The sequence below is a fragment of the Nanorana parkeri genome, unplaced genomic scaffold (genome assembly GCF_000935625.1).
Source record: "Nanorana parkeri isolate BGI_ZX_2015 unplaced genomic scaffold, ASM93562v1 scaffold518, whole genome shotgun sequence".
In the NCBI taxonomy this organism is placed as follows: Eukaryota; Metazoa; Chordata; class Amphibia; order Anura; family Dicroglossidae; genus Nanorana; species Nanorana parkeri.
Window position 1 is genome coordinate 563,117 of NW_017306786.1, and position 23,855 is coordinate 586,971.

A 23,855-nucleotide genomic window follows, 5' to 3' on the forward strand; every position below is an offset into this window, starting at 1 on the left:
TCGCAGAATCGTCGCTGTTTTAGGTCAAAAGCGGTTTTAGACCAGGTAGAAAACAGCGATAGTAAATTAGAACTGCTTGCAGAATTGAGTGATAGCGATTCGTTGGGAAATTCCTCAACAGACACTAAAAGTGAGGACAGCGACGATTCTGCGACCGAGCTCAGTGATGTGTGAACTTAGTACTTTATTTACTGTGGTACGGATCAGGCAACGCCCCCAGAATTCCCTTTTACTGGACCATTTTTTTAAATTATTTTATTATAATTGTTTATAATTATTTATTATATTATAATTTCTTATAATTGTGAAAAAGTGTCAGGCAGGGCACTGGACAAAGCTCTAGGGACAAAATTGAAGTGAAATAGTTTGATACATAAGTGTAATCATAGCAGATTACATTGTATTGTGTGTATTCTGTGTACATCGTAACTTTTCACTTTTGAATTTCCCGCCTGCTGTGACGTCCGAAAACAAAACTAAAAGTCAGATGCCGGCATCGGCCGGCCGCGTACAGCAGAGGACAACGCGGGCTCGCAGGGACAAGGTAAGTGACACTTTGTGCATTCCCGGGTCTGGCTCGGGGTTACCGCCAGGGAGGTTAAAATTGTTATCAGACCCTCTTTAATGGCTGTGGTTCCACATCCCCCAATAATTGATAGAAAATATACAAAAAAGTAAAGGGGGTTTTAAGATACCAAACAGAGGTTATCATCCAAACATATAAAAACCATATTAACTTTATAAACATTACATAAAACACAATAAGTACATTAGTAAATGGACTCCTTTGACCCAAAAGAGGACTAAAGCCAAAAAAAGTTTGGCTTTAGTTGTCTTTTAACCAAACGCACAATAATGTATGCGAAAATGTCCTTTAATGTATGTGCTTTAAAGCGGAACTACACCCTCTTATACTTTATAGCCAAGAAAGGTGCCATCTTAGCCTCTAATTAGATTGCAGTTGCCATGGTACTGCACATGAGATCAGCTATGACATCAACCAATTTGAGGGCTTGAAAAGTCAGTTAAGAACTGAAATAAGGACACTGGCAGTGGCATTTCTTGAAAGTAACTGTTTTGGGAGAAAGTTAAATTGGTGGGTCTAGTTTCACTTTAACTTAACGATCCAGGACACCAAGGTGGGAATGTGCCCAAATTGTTGCCACTGGTCATTATTCAGATTCCTTGTTTTATTTGATAAAAACTGTATTTAAATCAAATTGTCCTGCATGGTAATCAATAGCCTTCTTAATATTTGTGGGATCTCCATTAGTCTAACAGCCGGTTGTGTGCGGGAGTATCTATTTGGGGCCAAACATCCTGCCATCTATGATATGGCTGAGCACTTGGAGTTTACTCTACTCTGCCCTATTCTGTTTATGAACAGGATGCCATAGAGGAAGTTGACCAGGGCACAATTTTTCAGCAAGTCAAACATGGCACTACATGTTAGTCTACAACTGCCAGGAAATTATGCAAAAGTGTATTTCTGGTCATTTTAATGCCTTATTATTTATAAAACATTTCAAACATACATAGCTCACATTTTGGCCGATTCCTAATGAATTATCTGAAATTGGTTCCATTGGGGACCCTGTCAGCACCATTCAGGTTGACAAAAGTTCATTTAAAATCGACTGAGCCAGGTGGTAAAATTATTGGCTGAACAGTGACTGCATCCTATTAAATGCAGTCACTCTTTGGGTATTGAGACAGCTGCTGCACCCGGTAGCAGAGATTCCTCCATCCACACTGTTTAACTAGCTTGATTTTGTATGCGTAACAGATTATACTGAAGAGGATGGGGCAAGATACCAAATTTTATAAGGTGCTATATCCCAGATGTTGTATAAACAACAGAAATGTATCAGAGAGATATGTTTGCGTGTATGGCTAGCCTAAAGCTGGGTATACAAAGTAAGAATTTTGTGCCAATGTTCATATAAAAAACTTTGTCACAGTATTCGATAAAGCCATCATAGACTTGATGAACATTGTTATAAATGTTGTTTGGTTTTAACATTGAAAATAATTCTATAAAACCCTGAGTGGTAAGCACCACACCCCTGGTTAGTAGAATACGACAAAAGATAATAGGTGTGGCTTTTTAAGGTGCTGATTGACTGATTGGTTTTAACATTCAATTATGGAAATGACTGTTTCCCAAACAAGAACCACATTCACTGCTAGAATTTCATTTGTTCCAGAAAACATTTCCATCCTGCTCCTTCGATTTTTTTTCTGCCACTGTGGTCAAAATCGATCTTATATATGACCCCATTAGAAAATCGAATGACCGTTCTGAAAACAAACCTTTGAACAAAATTCTAACCCGTGTAGATTGTAGAATTAGGTCTACAATACAATCTATTAGATTGTAGGCTCTTTGCACAGCCTCATCTACAGGATGGCAACTGGTGTCCTTATTATAGAAAACACTCTGTCCAAAGTTATATGACCTGTCCTCGGCTAGACATTGCAATTCTTTACCTTGTCTAGGGGCTTATTTATTGATGGTTATCTGCAAAATCTTACCTGGTTTTTTTCTAGTTTATAATTTGGACAAGTCCGTCTCTGGTGATATTGGAGGAGAAAATGTACTTGGCCATTGTTCAAATCAAACAACTTTTTGTACTTCCAGGAAGTTAGCAATATTTTACACCTGACCTGCGTGCAACAATTGAACTAGAAATCCATCAAATTGAAAGGTTTTATATGAGAGCAAATAATGTTGCAGTTAAAACATTGACATGATAGAAATCTCTTCCTGTAAATGCATTCATTGTATTGGTTACAGTTGTATTTCTGGTTTGAAGGGACATAGATCAGAACATTTTTCTTTGGTGATATTTGCAGAAGGGATGTATGAAGCCATCTTAATAATATAATATTCTGCTGAACAAGTTATGAGCCAGGTAAAGGGACATGTCTGCCTTCTTTTTCTCAATGCCTGGCTGTTATGATAGTCCATGATAGCCTTGGCCGTGCCTGCACTTACTCTTCCCCCTACTGATGTCACACATATCCATTTAGATCACACTCCAAGCATGGGAGTGGTCCTCCTTCAGAGAGCAAGGGTCCTAAGTCCTTGAACCCTGCCAGGGCACAAGGCTCTTGGTGGGGGAAAGATACCTTGGTCCACCTAGGCTGAAAACATATGGACCTTAATCCTTAGGGGGCAGCCAAAGCCAGACCACCAAGTACTTAAAGAGAGACCCCTAGTAGGTAGAGGAAAAAGACCCTAATGCCACATAATCTCTACCCAGACAGTACCCTCATCCTCTGTCGATTTGTGGGGTAACAAAGTGTTATGCGGATAAGTGCTAAAAACAAATTAGTGCCAGTTATGGGTGGGCTGAATGACACCTTTGGATTCATATTCTTCTGGAATTCTAGCAGAAATGACTAAACTGTAGTTCTCAGCACTGCTGTCCCTTTCTACTCCTCTTGCTGCATCCTACATAATGTAAAGTGTCATGACGTTACTGGGATTTGGGTGCATACATCTAACCGTACCATGCATACAGAAATACTCATGTGGCTGGACTGACCCTGGATTATACAGGAAGCCTTTAATGAGCATGTAAGGAGGCTGAGACCAAATTTTCTAAAAAAAAAAGCCTGTTGCCTGGCAGCCATACTGATCTGATGGCTTCAGTAGTTTCGCACTTCCTGATCTTAATGCTTTCTCTGGGTTAGCGAAAAATTAAAGCAAGAGATAGCCAGCCAGCTAACATTTTTAGAAGGAGGTCAGCAATGGTAGTTTCTGTTTCTCTTTTAGTAGATGTTTTATTTAAAGTGTATCTACAGGATTTTTATTTTTAATTCTGGAAAGATTACAGAATGGTTTTGTTGTCTACATCACGTTTGGGAGATTTTTCCTCACTTCCTGTTCTGGAGATACAACAGGAAATGAGAGGAACCCTCCATAATGATAGGCAATCCCCTCTTAGACAGATGTCAGTTTGTCAGGTGTCCCCATGGGAAGATTTCCCTCTATTCCCATTTCAGTGGAATTCTTACATTACATACATGCTTTTCTGCATACAGAATATAACAATGCACACATCGGCCATCACTAACTACAGTACATCTTGTCTGCCACTCACATCTGCTCCTCTTGTCCACCGCACAATTCTGCACTCCCTGTCCACCATTCACCTCTGCACCATTTGTCCACCACACACTTCTGCAACCCCTGCACCCCCTGTCCACCATTCACCTCTGCACTATTTGTCCACCACACACTTCTGCACCCCCTGTCCGCCATTTACCCAAACATGACTTGTCCACCATTCACTTCTGTTGTACAGTAGAAAGATTGTATGTTTAGATTGTAAACTGTTTGGTGAGCATTATAAAGATGTTGCATTCGGATGGTTGGTCTGTCTGTCCTTGTACATACTGTACATAAGAAACATGTTGTGCCTCCTGGTGTCCGGCTACTGGGAATTTATTTTACAAAAGAATCTACAGCAGTTATATGTAATACCTCAATTAAAATGCATTTTATACAAACAACTTTATGTTTGTATGTTTTCCACTGTGCCTTCTGCTGCAGTAAAAAAAATCTCTAAAATCCTTTGATGCAATGCTGGCAGCAGATCCTTGACTTATCTTCCTAAAACCTTCTGGAATGTTCTTTACACCCAAAAATGGATTAATGAATAAGCTGTAGCTCCGGGCCCTTCACTTACATATGCCTTTTAGACTCTAATATATCCTTTCGTGAAAAAAAAGTAATTTTTACCTATTAGAATTAGCTATGAGACAAATACTATACTATATAATCAATTTCTATAAATCTGGAGCTACATGTTATGGCCATGATTGTGGCTTGCAGCAATAGGACCTTGAGTTCAATTGCCACCAGTGTCCCAATTATGTTTGTTTGTTTTTCATCCACAGCACAATAGCCTGGTAAGTTAATTGGCTTCTGCCTAAAAGGTGGATATACTGATTTTGTACCTCAAGGGTAGGCTATTGTGGAACTACAAGTCACATGAGACATGGCAAGACTCTTACAGCTACAGGCATGACTTCCAAAGGCATGCTGGGCATTGTAGTTTCACCATAGCTAGAGTATCATGGTTTCCTACCCCTGGGATAGATTGTAAGCTCTTTGCACAGCAGAAGCTTGTGTTCATTGTTTGTGTACTCTGCTACAGAATCAGTCAATGCTATATACATAAAATATGCATATTGAGTGTTTAAGCCATATTTGGTTGGAATTACTAACCTTTCATTCATACAAGGTTTAATTTAGAGTTTTCTTTTAGTGCAATGGAGGATAGCAATAGGGAGTTGTTTGATGGCAGCATCTCATTGGGGGGCGGCCGGCTGGTGGGAAGGTGCCAGGGGGACGTTCACAGTGTCCTAGGTTGATAATAGCTTTTAGCAACTCGGGACGCTCTGTGCGGCTTCCTGCTCAGCTACCTGACATCACCGGTTGCCAGGAACTGAACATAATGTAATCATATTATTGTGTATTCATGATAAATTTATTACTGGGTCTCAAACAAGACTCACTCCATAATGTAAAAAACAATCAACTCCCAGACTTCTCTTAAAGTGTATGTCTTGCCAAAAGTTTTAGACAGACTGGATAAGAATTAGATCCAGGGTTCCATTAGGTAGATTTCTCCTCACTTCCTGTTCTGGTTTTCTGTGCAGGGTTTCTTTCTTACTCTACTTACTCTAGTAGAAAAGTATAGTCAGTAGGACAGGAAGTGAGGGACAATTTCCAAAAAAGGGGTTCTAACCATTCCCTACTCTACCCAATACTAAGAAAAAAAGTTTGGTCTGAACATTGAAGCGAAGCTGAACTTAAAAACGAAATAATTGGAAGTAGGTAAGCTCTTAATTGCAGAAGAGACATAGTATGGGCTGTGCCTGCCTGTTCGCAAACCACTATGATGCCCATGTGCTGCTCAGTATAGATTCTCGGTGCCAGAACGGGAGTATGAGAGTTACTCCAGTATGGCCCAGCTAATTCATATGGCCAAAGATCCCCAACCCCAAAAAATATTGGACCTAGATGTCACTGCTGGCTAGGCAAGATGAGTGTACTTCTGCTTTAAGGAACTCTTGAGGCAAGCCAGTTTAACTGTCAGGTTCTTTAACTTCTCTCTGAATTCTAGTACATTCAGTGTAACTGTTAGTTAATGTAACGTCTCTCTAAACATGTTTATACAGTTTAACCATCAGGTGATTACAATAAGAGGTGCAAAGAGAAGCCTGGGAAGCCATAGGATTTCATAACTAATGGAGTGGATCATGTTGGATTGCTCTATTCACTGTTTAGTATTATGCTAATTAACACAGAGGTCATGTGATAGGTCTACAGCTTGCTGCCCCTCAATAACCTGACTGTTTCAATGTCTGTTTCTACACCACTGCAAATGTTCTGTCCTGGCTAGTATTACTGGTACTCCTGCCTGCCTGCAACACTACAGCTTCTTTGTGCAAGCTTGGATCTCTACTACTAATGCCTACACTACTACAGCTTCTCTGTCTCAGCTTTGATCTCTACTCCCCGTGCCTACACCACTACATCTTAAATATCCCAGCTGGCATCTTTACTATCGCTTCATACATCACTATAGCTTCCTCCAAGCTTGGACCTCTACTACTCCTGCCTACACCCCCTACAGTGTCTCTTTCCTAGCTGAGACTTTTACTACCCCTGCCTACACCACTACAGATTTTCTATGCAAGCTTGGATCTCTACTACCCCTGCCTACACTACTGCAGTTTCTCAATCCAAGCTTGAATCTCTACTACTCCTGCATACACTACTACAGCTTCTCTACCCAAGCTTGGGTCTCTACTAATCCTGCCTGTACCACTACAGGTTCTCTGTTCCTGCTGGGATTTCTACTACCCCTGCCTATACCACTACAGTATCTCTCTCCAAGCTCGGATCTCTACTTTTCCTGCCTACACCACTACAGCTTCTCTATCCAAGCATGAATCTCTACTTCTCCTGCCTACATTTCTACATCTCTATCCAAGCTTGGGTCTATGCTACTCCTGCCAACACTACTACAACGTCTCTATTCCAGTTGGGAACTCTACTACCCCTGCTTACACTACCACAGCTTCTCTGTCTCAGCTGGGATCTCTACTACCAATTCTCTGTCCCAGCTGGGTTCACTGATATCCCTGCTTACATTATAATGTTTCTTTCCCAGCTGGGATATCTGGTACCCATGCCTACACCACTATAACTACTCTGTGTTAGCTGCGATCACTGGTACTTCTCCCTATACCACTATAACTTCTCTGTCCAATCTGGGATCTCTGGTACTCCTGTGTACACCACTATTACGTCTTTTTTCTTATCTGTAATTTCTCCATACCACCTGAGGTTTCTGCTGCTCCTGCCCACACCACTGCTACTACAGCTTTAGGCATGATGTTGTTATCTTAAAAAAAGATTAATTCTGACTTGTTATAGTGCTTTTAATGCATCAGGTAGTCCTAAAATTTTCAGTTATTCTATATATTTACTATATTCTGTTCCACATTATAACTTCACACTCCTGCATTCCCATCTTTCGTCTTCAGCACAGAACACCTGAGTACAGTAATGTAATTTTTTTACCTATCTGTACAGTCTCTTCTGTATTCTCCTTTTCCTTGTATCTAGAATGTTTTCTTTGTCCGACCCCCTCTGCCTGTTATCACTTTCATGTCCGCTACATATTCCTTTTTCCACTTCCTTTCCCCCTCCTCTCTGTCCCACGGGCTGCTGAATGTGGTACTCTCCCTCAGCACTATCCAACCACATCAGCATTTCATCAGTTGCCATCTCACTGACATAATAATGTTAAGTGCTGCAGGCCAGTCTGCTTAACTTGTCATACCTCTGTCTTCAGAGCACTTGCAGACAGCTCTCATGTTACACATTTGCACCAAAGGTTGTCAGCACAGCCATTTTCAACTTGAGGCTGCTTTATAAACATTGCATTAAAGGATATAAAAGGCTATTGTTCATAACAACCAATTAAGTGTCCATTTACCTTTTCCATCCTACCTTAGAAAAATAATCGCTGTGATCCTATCCGTTGTTATAAGTAATACCCTTCTCTCATGCCTGATAGTATACAAAGTGAAGCATTTATAGTTAAATAGCAGCTCTAACTAAACCGTTAAGGCCCCCATTCACACTTGCATTCAGGCGCAGCCATTCTCATATAATTGGACATGCAGAAAATACTTGCAGATGATCGCCCCTGGATGCAAACAGTTTCCATCTAAGGGCGAACATCGGCAGGTAATCGCTGCCTATCAGATTACATGCAAACAGCTGTTCGCATAAACACTGCTGAGTCTCACGGAGGAATTTGTTGTCTGCCCCTATAGTCAAGTGTGAATGGGGCCTTTGTTGCCCTCCAGTCTATATACTGGGTGCCCTTCCTTCTGCAAGCTCTTTTCTGTCCGTGCAGGAGAAGCTCAGCTTCACTACCTTGAAACTAGCATGAAGTCCAATAATGGCAGCTTCCGTATCAGGCTTTTCACACATGTGTCTTAGCTTGTGGCTGATTCCCTTAAAAAATTGAGAATGGAAGCCTAAACCAATCCAATCACAATCAATTTTTTTCCATTGCATCTCTAAAAATGATTCATAAAACACAACTGATTGTTACTGGTAATAGTCCTATTGTGTTATCTTCAGAGTGGTTGTTTCTGTGGGTGGAATTAATGTGAAAAGACCCCATTTTATCATGAATCTGGCATGGCTCTTTATTGGAAATGTGACTACTGGCAATTTTCTCTAATGACAATGTCTGTAGTCTAGCTGTGAACATATGTTTCTTTAATAGGATGGTCAGGTATGCAGGGCTCTATTGCTTTGCCACTCAGCAGGGGGTCCAACTTCTCAGTGGTTGCCATGTTGTACTCCATCACCTCAGCTGCCCCCTTTTGAGCGTGTGCTGCTTCCAGCATCTCCGCCGCAGTAGGGACATGTGAGGTGATTGTAGGGGATTTCAGCTGCGTTTCATGAAAGCGTTTCCTCCTCCTTCTCATCATGTAGTGGAGAGAGCCTCACAGCACAGTGATCAGCATTTTACACTGCATTAACCCCCAGTGCATTGGAATCATATAGGCTAATAATAAAAAGCAGCCTTCAGTTCTCCAGCTCCCGCTGAGCTACTCCCATCATCTACTACAGGCAAATACTGACCCCAGACACAAACCACTTTGACTTTGAGTTCTTTATTCAAAGAAATAGGATTTTGACTAGTCCGATTTGAGATCTATAAGGCCATTTTTTAGACAAACAATTAACTATATTGCCATATAGTGTTTTCTTTAATTAAGCAACAAGATCAGGACCAGGACTTACATCCATTTCAGTTGGGTTAGCCATGGAAGACTTAAAGGGGAAGCATAGTCTTTTTATTTTTTTAAATATACATGTAAATGGAGACTGATCTGATTAGTAGAGATGAGCAAATGTGTGAAACGTTTGATCAGTTGTTGTTCAGCTGATTTAAAAAAAAAATTGCAAACATCTTAGATTCCAGATTTCCCGTACTAAAAGCTACTTTGAAGTCAATGGAAATGAGAACCAGACTTAAAAAATGGTGCACTACAGAACAGCAAATGTTGAAAAATTGTTCTGGAGAGATGCTGGCAGCCCTGCCTGACCAGATGATGGGGCCATGAAAATGGCCTGAGCCGTTTAAAAAGGACCTTTACCCCCTTTGTCTAAAAATCACATCAGTGTACAGCACTGTGTACAAACATGTTTTGCTTTTACTTACATCTGCCGTTTTTTCACTTCCTGATCCTCTAATGCACTGGTGATATAGCCCTGGTCTCTCAGATGCATTCTGGGAAGGTGATATCACCAGTGCCTTCCTGGGAAATCTCATCTGTAAACTGCAAAATCTCCCAAGGGAAAGGCATTTTTTTCACTCTAAGATGAAGTGCACTGTCACTTGTTCCAGGAGGCAGATCCAAAGTACCAAGAAGTAAATGGAGATGAATTAATCTGCTCTTAGTGAAAATGGCCACTGTGAGAAGAAAAGAGAAAAAAGGTATGCAAAGAAAAAAAAAAAGGTGGCAATTATCTAGAAGTATGTGTTTGTAGATTGCCACTGCTAAACATTTGTAAAGGTGCCTTTGTTGTCATTTTTAACCACTTCCCAACAGCCTCACACATCATGCATGGAGGTGGGCCTTAAAGTATATTTCCATTGTAGTCAAATTTTAGAAAACCCTCTGTATGTTTGTTATGTGTTCCTATTGATACAACATAACAAAAAACAATTTAGAAAAAAATATTTCTTACCTTTTAGATGTTTTGTTGCAGCAGGCAGTATGGCCAAATCCAAGTTTTTCTGAGCTCTTTCACAGTGATCTGTCGTTATAAAAAGACTTAGGACTGAAATTTGCATATTGTGTTTCTCTCATTAACTTCAATAACATACAATGCGGAAGTCAGGGTTGTAATCCTTTAACCCTTCGTTAGGATGTGTCTGTGAAGGTTCTCAATTATCCAGGTGATGGTATATCTGTAAAAAATAAGACAAGGCAACTGGACCTGCTTTATTTTTCTTGAAGACTTTTCACTGGTCATCCAACCAGCTTTCTCAATTCAGAATGAATTAATTCTGAATTGAGAAAGCTGGTTGGATGACCAGTGAAACGTCTTCAAGAAAAATACAGCAAGTTGAGTTGCCTTGACTTATTATTTACAGCTATACTTTGTTAGGATGGGAAGTGCTCAAATCTACTTTACAAGTAATAATGAAATGAACCAGCACAGTACAGACAGGGTTAACAAACCCTTCACCACCCCTCCCAACATTACAAATAAGAAGCAAGTAGAAAGTTTAACCCTTCAGAAGCCAGGAAACTCTAACCCAAGTCAAATCAATTTAAACAGCAAGAAGCATTTTTTTATATTTTCTTTTTAACCATATGCTATGTGAATGGGAACATGTAACAAATAAAAAATAGGTGTTATCCTGTTTTAGCTGCAAAAGTGGAAATGCACTTGAAGGCCTAGCTGCTGCATATATGCCTCACGCTCAGTCAACGCCCCAAGAACAGCCAACACCGACAGCTCACAATGATCGGGAGCCATAAGGACTCCAGATTATGTCACCACTGTGCAGCCCATTACAGTGATCTCATAATCGGAAGCCCCTCCTACTGGCCTCTGGTGTCACACCCCCACTCAAAGGACCAACAGCAAGGGGTTAAAAATCCTACCAAGGATAGTAAGATAGAAGGGTGGGAGTTGGTGGCACTGGCAGTAAAGCTAAGGTTGCTCAGGCAATAGCAGAAGCAGATATAAGGCAGAAAGAGCCTTTGAAGCAGCCTTTGATCCCATTCTTAGAAGCCTTTTGAAAATGCAAACCACCAAAAATAACAATGAAATTTCGATTCGGATTTGGCCATCTGAATCCCGGTAATTCAGTCCCACATAAACACCATATGAAATTTGGAATTAATTCTAGTGACCAGTGTGTGTGTTCATACATTACAAACCTTTGTAATTATCCGTGTACATAAGGGCAGCCCTTTTGATCCTCTTATCTCACTACTGATTGAAAACAATTGAATCACCAGTAATGATTGGTAGACATGCAGCCTCAAATTAATAATGAGATTTAGTCTATGATGACATCTGCTCTAATGGTTCATTTAAGTTGTGAATTATACCGATAATCCCATTTTAAGATTTTTAGTTCACTTGGAAATGTACCCAGTAACATTTCTAGCTGTGTTTTGTGACGTGTAGTAAGAGTGGTTCCCAGTAAAAGTAAAACCCTGTTCTAAACCTTCGTTAGATGAAATAAAGGTGCTACGGGTAAACTCAATTGGAGATTGGTGTTAAAAAGGGGTAAGTGCAACAGAAGTGAGCAATGAATGTCTATGGAGATGTCCTGGAAATGTGTTTACCCTTCATTTGAAGTACATTTAATAGGTCTTTTTTCTTTTGCTGTGACCTCAGAAGCACCTGTCAAACGCACATCAAAATAGTACAAAACAAGGAAAATATAAACAGTTAAATAATTTGATCTTGCAAAGAATCTTATAAAATTACATTATCATTGCATTTTTGATGGTCTTCCATGTGTGTTAAGTAGGGATGCACCGATACCAAGTACAGATACTTTTCCAGCTCCAAGACTAGACTAGAGAAAAATTCAAAAGTTAGGAGGCAGCTGTCATTTGTAAGGAGCACACAGAGCTCCTGGGATTTGTACATCTCTGTTTTAATGTACGATTTTGTTTTTGTAAATATATATAAGTGATGCACCGATACCAGTTTTGCAAGTACTGATACTTGTCCAAGTACTTACAAGTACAAGTACTGATACATTTTTGTTTATTGTCATGTGACAGTTTTTCTAAAACCATACAGACATGATTTCAGGACAGTGGTGGAGCCCCAGAGCCAGGTCCCAGCTGCAACCGCTGCAACCCTGGTAGTTCTCATAAAAATGCCAAGTATTGGCATTGGTACTCGAAAAGTATCGGTGTATCCCTAGTGCTAAGGCTTGAAAGGAAGCTAAAGTTTATTTTCTGTCAGTTACATTTACATTTTCTATTAAATGAATTTTATTTATTGTATCTCATATACTGATTTGTGAAAGTTCCGTCCAGTGGTCATTTGAATACAGGAATGTGGTTGGCCTCTACTATTAAAATATATCTAACCTTGAAAGCAAGAATGTAATATATTACAGCTTACTAGTCCTTAGATGTGCTGAAGCATTAGTTTGCTGTCTAAGGCTTTTTAAAGTGATATTGAAATTAAAAGGTTTTTAAGCTATTTCAAATGCTTGTAAAATCACTTACAATGGATTCTGCTCCTTGATAGATAAAGATTTTAGTTTCCTGTCGAATAAGCTGGTCCCCTGAGCACTGGTCCTGATATCCTGTTTTAGGGTGGCTCCTTTCCCTAGCAGGGTCCTTTGGAGCCACCCTTGTGTGTGCTAGTAAACTGTGCAAGGGGAATTTATCAACACTGGAGCAGACACAAACTGGAGCAGCTGTGCATGGCAACCAATCAGCTTCTCTGTTCAGTTTGTTCAGTTGAGATTTGAAAATGAAAGAGAGAAGCTGATTGGTTGCCATGCACTGCTACTCCAGTTTTGATAAATTCCCCTCTGTGTGTCTACACAAACAGAGCAAGGCAAGTCACTCCCTTCCCCCTGCTCCCCACTCCTCTTTACTCCCTTTTCCAAGCTAGGAGATGGACATCTGATGGCGACTTTTCTGACCCCTGTGATCTTGTAGTGGACAGGAAGTTTAGGGAAGCCGATCTGAGAGAGTTGGAGTCAGCTGTTTGGAAACATAATGGAGGGAATTTATCAAAACTGGAGCAGCTGCGCATGGCAACCAATCAGCTTCTCTTTTCGGTTTGTTTATTTAAGATTTGAAAATAAAAAAGAGAGGCTGATTGGTTGCCATTCACAGCTGCTCCAGCCTTTGTCTGCTCCAGTTTTGATAGATTCCCCTCAATGAATGTGTTTATGCAAGAATACAAAGAACTGCTTTGCTGGGCAATGTATATTTGTATATTTGTTTGATCTGTATTCATTATTGAAAAACGTTTGTGAGTTGAATACTACTTTAACCTTATTTTCTGCTGATCCTGCCAGTAATGCACTTTCTGTTCTAGAACGACCACACTCACTGTACCGTGTCCGTGAAATGTAATACAGAACACTATACCCTTTCCTCGCCTCCATTGTATAGGGAGGACATGTTCTGTAGTCCATACACACTTCCTTTGTCCACAACTGTGTTTTTATACCTTAGGTCTACCCAGCTTCCTTGGTAAATGCCCATACCGCCCAACTTTCTGAGGTGAGAAAGAAGGACACTTTTAGCACAAATTTGTCAGCAAAGGATACACTCCTGCCACCACCCAGTTATGTGAATGTGAAGAAAACAATCGGTTAAATGCAAATTCTTAACAACACTTCCTGTATACTGGCTTAAAGTAGAACTCCATAGAATGCAAGGTGCTCTGTAAATGGGTAAGATGGGGGGGGAGGGGGGGAGTGGGAAAAAAAACACTACAGCTTCCATGTATGCGAGCCGCAGCTCTCAAAGCTGCAGGGGGCCAATAATATAGCATGAGCTGTTAGCTGTACCATCCGGCTGAATGCAGATACAACACATTAGAGGTGACTTTTTACATTGTAGTAAGAACTAAAAGCCATTTGCCTGGAGTTCTCTTTAAGTGTTCATGTCGATGGGCATTCTAGTTAGATGCTGTGTTTTTTATTCATATGCATGCAGCTGGGTTTGAATGGAATACACAGCATTTGACAAACAAAGGCTGCGTTTGATCTGCTTTGCCTGCAGTTCAGCCTGCCATGTGTTCTGCTCAACTACCTGCCTTTGAGGTGCATTCTGAATATATGTAAAATGCAATAAAACGACATCAACATGAGCCCTCAAAAAAACCAAATGCAACAATTTTGGGAGTACATGAAAGGTTCAGTTTAACACTTTTGGTAGTCACTGGCTGCCAGGAGCTGAGCAGGATACTCTGGCTGGCGTCCCACCCAACTCTTGGCGACCAGTGACCTATCACGTTAACATCCACCTTCAGCACCATTTCTAGCCCCCCCGCTTCAGCAAAAAGTGTAGGGACACCTACAGTATGTGTAAATAATAATACAAAGAGAGACATCTGAGAAGCAAAGACAGCTATGGGGATTTGGTTTCAAAAGAGAAGCAGTACCTCCAAATGAAGGACAGCAGGGAGCTATGTGCACCTGGTCTCACCATAGAGAAGAAAAGCCGTCACTTTAGCCTGGTGCATGCCCGGGGCAGATGCCATCATCATCCTCAGCCAGTCCCGGTGCGTACTCAAGATTTTAATGTCTGAACATTCACTACTCCTTTAGTAAATCACAACCGCACACCTGCATTGTGGAAAGGAGCAGTAAAGCAGCACTGTTGTGCAGCACTACATAGTAGAAGGCAAAGCCTGAGTTTGTATTGTTCACATATGGCTGCCCCATTTACATATATAATTTCAAGTTATATATAGAAACACGGATTTAAAACACTTACACACATTGCTAAAATAGTTTACGGTAAATAAGGTACTCTGTTGACATTGATAAGACTATACATTTCCTTTAATAAACCTAAGCATCTAAATCTCAGTTGTAGTATAAGCAGTAAAATGTGAATTTTGCTTGGTATGGATGACTGCACTACTTATGAAATAAAACTAATATATATCTTTTTCCTCGTCTCCTTAACCCACATCTTCCTCTCTGCCTGTCTCTTCTCCTCTTCCCCTTATATTTTTCCATGGCCTACTTTTTCCTTAGTCCTTTCCCAGGAGCGCTTTCTGTCCTGCTGCCTGTGACTAACTTCAAAGAGAGTGAGGCGCACTGAGATGGGACCCCCTCCCACATGTAGCTTCCGCCACTCCCTCCAGCCCCCAACCAACTCCATCCCCCGAGTCTTCATTACCAGAAATCATGCCAATTAGTGCTCCATGAGCTTGTTCTTGGTGCCCGGGGGAGCCCGTGTATAGTGCACTGGGTATATATTTGAGATATACATATATATTTATATTATAACTCCCCATTGCACTCCGTAACAGTAGTTGTCAGAATGGGCCCTTCAAGGCAAGAAAGGGGCCAGATTTCAAGTCTGTTTTTCCACACGAGCAACCCAAAATTACCTTAATTAACCTGTACTTTGGTCATTCAGATGTTACTTAAAACTATGGCCTACTTGCAGAGAAGATTCTTTTGAACTGTTTTTTGGAAATATCACGTAACCCCACATCTCCAGTGGGGATAATGATATAGGTTTTTAATATCTGTGAAAAGGAGAGAATGTTTGTTTAAACAGGACAAGACTATTTCTCACCAGTGACCCGAGGTGAAGGAATGCCTCTGGCAGCGAGCTTCACAATACAGAGATGAGATTAGGCTGTAGCTGTATTTTTTACCCTTGTGATTTTAATACGTTATATGCTGTGACTGTTTCTGGCAACTAAATGAAGGATTCAGCAATGTGTTTTACTGATAAGGCACTTACTATATATCAAGTATGCGCTGGAAACATACATGAAGCCATTATTTTTGTACAGTAGAGACAAAGGCTTGCCATAGAAATTAAATGAGTGTTCCTGAATCCGTATTGGCCAGATCAGGTGACTCGTGTGTGCCAATAGGGCTCTAGTTTTGATTGGAGAGGCATGATACACTTGTCCAATTTCTGTTGTTTTCCTGTGTGACATCCCACTTCCTCCTCATCCATGCGTATAAAACGAAACACTCTAGTAATCTGAACATACATGTTTATGCCTGCATATGGTCAAAAAGACCTCTTACAATAGTCAGAGTATGCTTTCTCATATATTGGTCATCCCAAGGCTATGGCCAGCTATAGACTTATGAATTGGAAAAGGTTATATGAAAGTGTATTGTAAATTACAAAGTCTTCTGATACATTGTACACAAATCCAATATTTTTTGGGAGGGAAAAACAACCTTTGGCAACTGTTGCAGAGTATAATGGGCAAAGTTGGAAAATATCGACCACCCATATGGGTACCTCATCCAACAAGCACTTCTGCCTTGCAGCATTTGCGCCCTTGGTTGCAAACCTGGCCAGGACAATATCTACATGGAGCTTGCATATTCTACCTTTTGTGGGTTTACTCCGGGTGTTATGGTTTCCTCTCACACACCATAGACATGCTGGTAGGTTAAATGGCTCCAGTCTATATTGCATTGCATGCATATATATTATATTGCATTGTTTGTAAATTGTCAACGATATATAAACACCTGCAATGAATACATATGAGGGGAGTTTAGCCTGTAGAATGAGTATGCATGAGGGTTACCCTGTATCTCATCCATTGCTTTCAGCATCCACATTCTGGCTGCAGCTTCCACTTTTGTTCCATAGATTGTAACCCCTTTGAGGGCAGGGACTTATGTGAATGTACAATATGTAAAGCACTGTGTAAATTGTTGACACTGTAATAAATAAATATAAAGGCAGTTTAGTTTGTTGAAGAAGTATGTATGAGGGTCACTCTGTGTCTCATCTATTGCTTCCAGCATCCAGATTTGGTTGTATCTTCAACTTTTGTTCCTTAGATTGAGGGCAGGGACTGATGTGAATGTACAGTATGTTAAGCACTGCATAAATTGTTAACACTATATAAATACCTGTAATAAATTAATATGAAGGCAGTTTAGTCTATAGGAGTACTGTATGTATGAGGGTTCTGTATCTAAACCATTGCTTTCAGAGTTAACATTCTGGCTGTATCTTCCACTGTTGTTGTCTTCTTTTCCATTTGTAATCACTGGAAACAAAATATCTAAGCACATTTCATTGTTTTTTTCTTACAGGCCTGGTGAAGTTAGGGATCCACTGTGTTACTTGTCAAAAGGTCGCCATCAAAATTGTCAATCGAGAGAAGCTCAGCGAGTCTGTTTTAATGAAGGTACATTTATATCAAGTATTCAATCAACATAAAACTGTGTTGCATATGTGAAGGAAAATGTTTCTGTATAAATATTTATATTTGAAACTGATTACATTGTATCAAATACTTGGGAGAGACACTGATAGGGATCTCTCCTAAATGGGGTCAAAAATTGGAGCAAAGCCTAACAGAGGTTTTATTTAATCCCAGACCATGGTTTAAAGAAAAAAAGGTTTTGTCAATAGTTTCACTTCCGTCACACTCGTGGGGGTCAATAACATGACCATAGATGGGCTGATACCTCCCTAAGAAGGGTAGGTGAGGATATATCTGTTCTTTCTATAATGACTCTGTGCTCAATACTTTGAGCAGATTTCATATAATACTTTTGATCCATTCATCTACTCGACTGTAAAATATTGGGCCTGCTTGCAAGGAGATGCTCCGATAAGTTGGAAAACTTCTCTGTACAAGTGCCTCTGACAGCTGGAGGTGGTCATTGTTGCATGCTAGGACAGCCAAATCAGTCCAACTGTCACAAGTCTTTCTCAAAATCAAAAGCATTTGTTGTAATAATTGGGCCGCCTTTAGCCACCCACAGCCTCTTCTGTGTGCAGCGAATAGCTGATAAGGCTAACTCATCTATCAGGTAGCTTTTATTTTATTAAATACAAATGAGATCATCTCCTTCAGAAATACAGCAGTGAGTTCTAATTTACTGTACATACTTTCCTCAGAGACCATAACATAAAGGGTACAGGTACTCTTAAATACTAAACCAAACGCACACATATGCTAAAAACACACACAGACACACAAAGGTTGAACTTGATGGACCTGTGTCTTTATTCAGCCTCAAATACTATAACTATGTAACTATACTGTGTAACTATAATACCTACAGTCTGTAACTCTTTACTGCTACTAAATTAAAGGGTAACTATATTGGCTTTGGGCCATTTTTTACCCTTTTAAGCCTATATATTTTTAAGCTGATTTTTTTTTTAAATACCTTTCACTCTATTTATGATGCATGTTTTAAAAATGAACATTTAATACATGGCAAGGATACCATTTACTCACAGGGAGCGAAGAGAAATAACCTGTATTCCTGGGCATGGGGAAACATATGAATCACTACTTTTCCTCCCATGTGCCAGCACTGATACTTGGTGATTGGACAAGTGCTGTCCTATAGGAGCAGGAAGAGAGCCATTAATCCAGCTTGGACAGCATGGGAACAAAGCAAAAGCAAGTATGTGTTGCTGGCAAAGAAGGGGGGAGTTAAGTGAACATGCTTTAAGGCTTGCTATCTCTCATTGAAACTCAGTCTCAAAAGGGATTAGTGTGTGTATGTGTGTATTTCAGCTTCCGCTATTGAGCTCTGTAAACAATAGACTATTTGTAATTGGTAGCAAGGTGAAATAGGAAAATGTACAAAAGGAGCTTCGGTCAGGAGGAGGCTTAGCTGAATATTCTTATACAATATTTCTTATTTACTTATTTCACGGACTTCACTGTAGAAGTTAGCATCCATGAGGATAAAGCAGCTGAAAAGTGCAACTAATTCTGTAGTATTTTTCTGATGACTCCATGTTATAGTGAAGAGGATGCTGGTCCCCTGTGTCAATGAACTCTGCCCTAGAGAGTTCATTGAGACTGGGTTTGTTGGATACTACATGGGGCACACTGGTCATTGTATGCAGATGCTTGGTGGGAAAGTCCTACTAGTTTTAAGTACATTTGTATATAAACAGACACCCCAGAGCTATTATAATTGGCAGGTGATCTGCTCATGAGTAAGTGCTGATTTGTTAGAGGTTTGCTCATGATATGACTGACATTTCTGTCTGATGTATGATGGTGATCAGCTGATGATAAGAATACTTGGCATTAGCCTGTATGTTGCATGTAAAAAGATCAGAACAGACACTGCTGCTAAATGGTACTTGTGGTAAGAACAGATGGAAGACCAGACACAGGCTGCTGAAAATGGACTTTATATCATCAGATCACATATTGTTTCTCGCCAAAACAGATCATTCTTATGCAAATGTAGATCAATACCTCAAAATGAACCTGTCAACAATGTGCCCAGCGTGTTTGTTTCAAAGGTTTCCTCTATGACCTCTGCTCCTGTATGATTGACCCCCTTGAGAGATAAAAAAAAATAGAAACAAACATTGTTATAAGTCTGTGGATGGAGCTGTAAAATGAATATGAAATGTTCTTGCAAAATACGCCCAGCGTTTTAGAAATTGGTTTGATAAAGACGCAGCAAGACTGTCATTATGAAGAGTAAAAATGCAATTAGGGACACAAAAGCTAGTAACAGATTTTAGAGATAAGCTGGACATGTAAACGCAATCCATCTCATCTTTTTTTGGATAAGCTTTAGCCCTTAGCCTTAAATAGAAAGGAGTGTAAATACACACATGTTCCCATTTCCTTTATGGTAGATGGAAGTACAATTGGTTGCCTTTAGACATGTTTTTTTTAACCTTTATGATTGTTGCTTTCCTCTGCAAAATGTTGTCAACCAAAATTATCTAGATCTGAAGACAGTCATTTTTTAAGTATTGTCCATTTTTGCCCTTTTAACCTCATTTCTGTCTAACCAAACACTTCCAAAAATGGTCACAATCTCATTCATTTACAGAATGTAACCCCTTTGGTTAGGAGTTTGGTAAGAGGTAAGGGTTCAGTACACCTAAAACTGATACCATAACTTGTGGTAGATGCTTCTTGGAGAAGCCAAACTGCCTGCTGTCTTTTTCTACCAATACTTATCTGTACTGCCTCCACTGCGATCTTCTCCACTGCAATTGATTCCTGCTGCCTCTTCTCCCAATCAACTGCACTGGTACTGTCCTTGCTACTTCCTCTCTCAAGACACCATACCATTACTTATGCCCCACTGCCTCATATCACATACCACTATACTGTTACTAATCCCTCACTGCCTCCTCTCCCATCCCACTGTACCACCATTGATCCCCTACTGCCTTTTCTCCTATCCCTAGCTACCATCACTGAACTGCACTGCCTTCCTTCCCATCAGACTCTAGCATCACTGATCCCACAATGCCTCCACTCCTATCTCTCCCTAGTATCACTGACTCCTACTGCTTCCTATTCTATCCGTCTCTATCATAACTGATCCCCCACTGTCTCTTCTCCCATCTTGTTCTACCATCACTGAGGCACTGGTTCCCCTTCTACTTTACTATGCATCACTGATAATCCACTACCACCTCTTGCATCCCCCAGTGCTATCATTGATCCCTGCTGCTTCCTTTGCAATCCTACTCCACCATCACAGAGTCCTGCTGCCTTCTCTGCCATCCTACTTCACCATCACTGAACACTGCTGCCTCCTTTGCCATTAAGCTCTAGTGTAACCTGAAGCACAGCCCCTTTAATTGTGATTATGCTCACAGCCTATACAGGCTTCAACCCTACCTCCTACATTGACACAATGCAAACGCACTGGAGGCCCAAATTCTAGAAGATCGAATCCAAATGGATCAAGGTGGAAGAGGTGAGCCGGGGCACATGCAGTGTGGCTTTTCAGACACAAGATAATTTAGAGTGAGCTCAGTCAACAGGCAACAGATGTTATTACACCCCCTATCCCTTAGGGTTTAGTAAATTACTGCATTTTTATTTTACACTATTTAGTACCACCCCTTCTTTCTTTTGTATTGTTTATAACCCCTGTGTCCATCCATATATGATTAATGTAAATGCTTATATTGCTTAAAGGACACTTCAACCTCTGAGTCACTATGTACCAGGTTGGTAATACTCCCTTTATTTATTGTACAGACTGCTCCAGAATCATATACAGATGCTATTTTACTCTAACAATACTAGTATGACTAATATGTATATGTACAGTATGTATGTGCAGTATATAGTATATAAGTGTTTATTTCTCTGTATGCATTTTTCACATGTGAGTCAGTTACCACTATGCTTTAACATTAGAGAACATAACATAAACTTGTATTTCTGCCATCATTTGACAGTTTGGCTTTTTATTGAAGTGCACATCAGATATACAGTAGAACATCCATAACCAATTCACACATCCATCATTGTGTTAGGTAGGCTCAAGACTGTAGCAAAAACGTAAAGTAAAAGTATAGTATATTTTCAGTGAGTTCATATTTTAAGTTACCCTGTGCATGTTTCCCCACCCTACTCCAATATATCATACACAAACACAGACCTTAAATACAATGCAGACCCACTCCACACAACACCGTTTGCTGCACTGGGCAGGGTTTAAACCCATTTTTTCCCTGGGCATCCATGCTGTATTCTACAGGCTTGGCTACAGGTGTTATAAAGATGAATGGGAGAACCCAACTGCTCACTTCTAATAACAGTCTCTCAAGGAACCTCTGATCTACTAATGGACAGTACCACGATATATCTATCCTAACGTTACTAAGCAGAGACAGCAGTGTGGGAGCAGTGGAGCCTCTCCTCACATCTCCCAGGTAAGTATTGTAACGACTTAAACAATTTCTCTTTTTAGCTGTCTGTAAAGGGTATCCTTCCCGACAACCACCAATTAGAGGGGGTCACTTCTTCTACTGACATGCAGTGTAACAGGGCATTCATACCATTGATCCCCAGTGTAACAGGTTATTCTTCACACTAACCACCAATGTCAAGGGCATTCTTCCCTCTGACCACCAATGTAAGAGGCATTTTTTCCACTGATCACCAACGTAAGGGGCTTTTTTCTCACAGACCACCACTGTAAGGAGCATTTTTCCCACTGTGTATCAATGTAAAGGGCATTCTCCGCACTGACCACCAATGTAAGGAAGTTAATCTGCCACTGAACACCAATGTTAGGGACAGTCTTCCCACTGACCACCAATGAAAGGGGCATTCTTCCCATTGACCACCAATGTAGAGGGCATTATTATTACTAACAACCAATGTTAGAGGCATTCTTCCCACTATCCACTTATGCTAGGGACATTTTACCACTGACCATATATGTAAGGGGCATTCTTCCCACTGACCGCCAAGGTAAAGGGCATTCTTCCCACTGACCGCCAATGTAAAGGGCATTCTTTCCACTGACCACCAATGTAAGGAGGCATATTTCCAACTGACCACCAATCTTAAGAGACATATTTCCAACTGACCACCAATGTTAGGGGCATTCTTCCCACTGACCACCAATTTAAAGAGCATTCTTCCCACTAACAACTGATGTGAGAGGTATTCTTACCAATTACCACAAATGTAAGGAGGCCCATCTTTAACTGACCACCAATGGAAGCAGCATCTTTCTCAATGAGTACCAATTTATGAATACAATACTGTTTTTAAGTGACATACATGATATACACGATTCGCAGTTGCAATCCATAAACTAAGATTATAGTTCATATCATTTCATATATAAATATTCCCTCAGATCATATAATTTCATATATTATTATTTCCGCAGATCCTACTGTTTTCAATGTCTGCACTTCTCTTTTATTGTATAATTATTTCTAAAAAATATTTTGTCATACAGAGCATGTAAAAAATGATTCACTGTAGGTGTCAGTACACTATATATGCCAGATTATTTGGTATTTTATTTATTGCCATATGTACATGTTACTGGGAATGCTAATGTACCCTAAGCTGTACATATAATACATTTTAGCAGGAGTTCCCTAAGACATGAAAATTATTTTAAGGGTTCCTCTATGGTAAAAAGTTAAGAAAGGCAGCAGTAAAATAACCTGTCATTTGCCTTTTCTCAACACACTGGACTCGGATATGAGTTATCATTGACCATTATAACCGCTGTTCAGGGACTAATCATGTTACAGGGACCCCTGTGATGGTGGGTCAATTACTCTTCTGTACCCCTTTATTGAAAAAGCCTTGTATGTGCTAGTAACTCACTTACTTTACATTACTTAGGTTATGGCCAGTGTTGTACGTTGTGTAATGTTCTTTATTTCTTCTTTATTTTAGTTATTATTATCAATAAGAGACAAATTAATTCAAAAAGTGTTATAGAACAGTCAAAGATACAGTAATAACAGCTCTGTATACATCAATAAATCACTATATAGCTACGGGTATGGTGGACAACAGTGCTTTAATAGACTGTAAGATTGCCCTTTAACCTAAGGGGGCATGGCTGTGGATTATGTGCTACCCCTTTGGCACAGATAGGTCGTTAAAACTCCTTGCTCTATTAAACAAGAGGTGAAGGTGACACGCTGGCTTTGAACGTGCCTGGATGAGGAGTTAGGCAGCAGATGTCCAATATAGCAGTCAAGTTTAATGGTATTGGGTTGGGGAGCAGATGGTGCCAAGGGGTGTGAAAGGCAGGTGTTGCTGCATTAACTCCCTGACTTCCAGACTT

The 23,855-nt window shown here is 40.2% G+C and overlaps 1 protein-coding gene across 1 annotated transcript in view; it reads left to right on the forward strand.

Moving 5' to 3' along the window:
• The window catches only part of BRSK2 (BR serine/threonine kinase 2), a 142,251-nt gene that overhangs the window by 54,328 nt on the left and 64,068 nt on the right, over positions 1-23,855 (forward strand). The window contains exon 2 of the mRNA XM_018561356.1: positions 17,379-17,473. Coding sequence (XP_018416858.1) covers positions 17,379-17,473 — 95 coding nt within the window. The remainder of the gene's footprint in view (positions 1-17,378; positions 17,474-23,855) is intronic.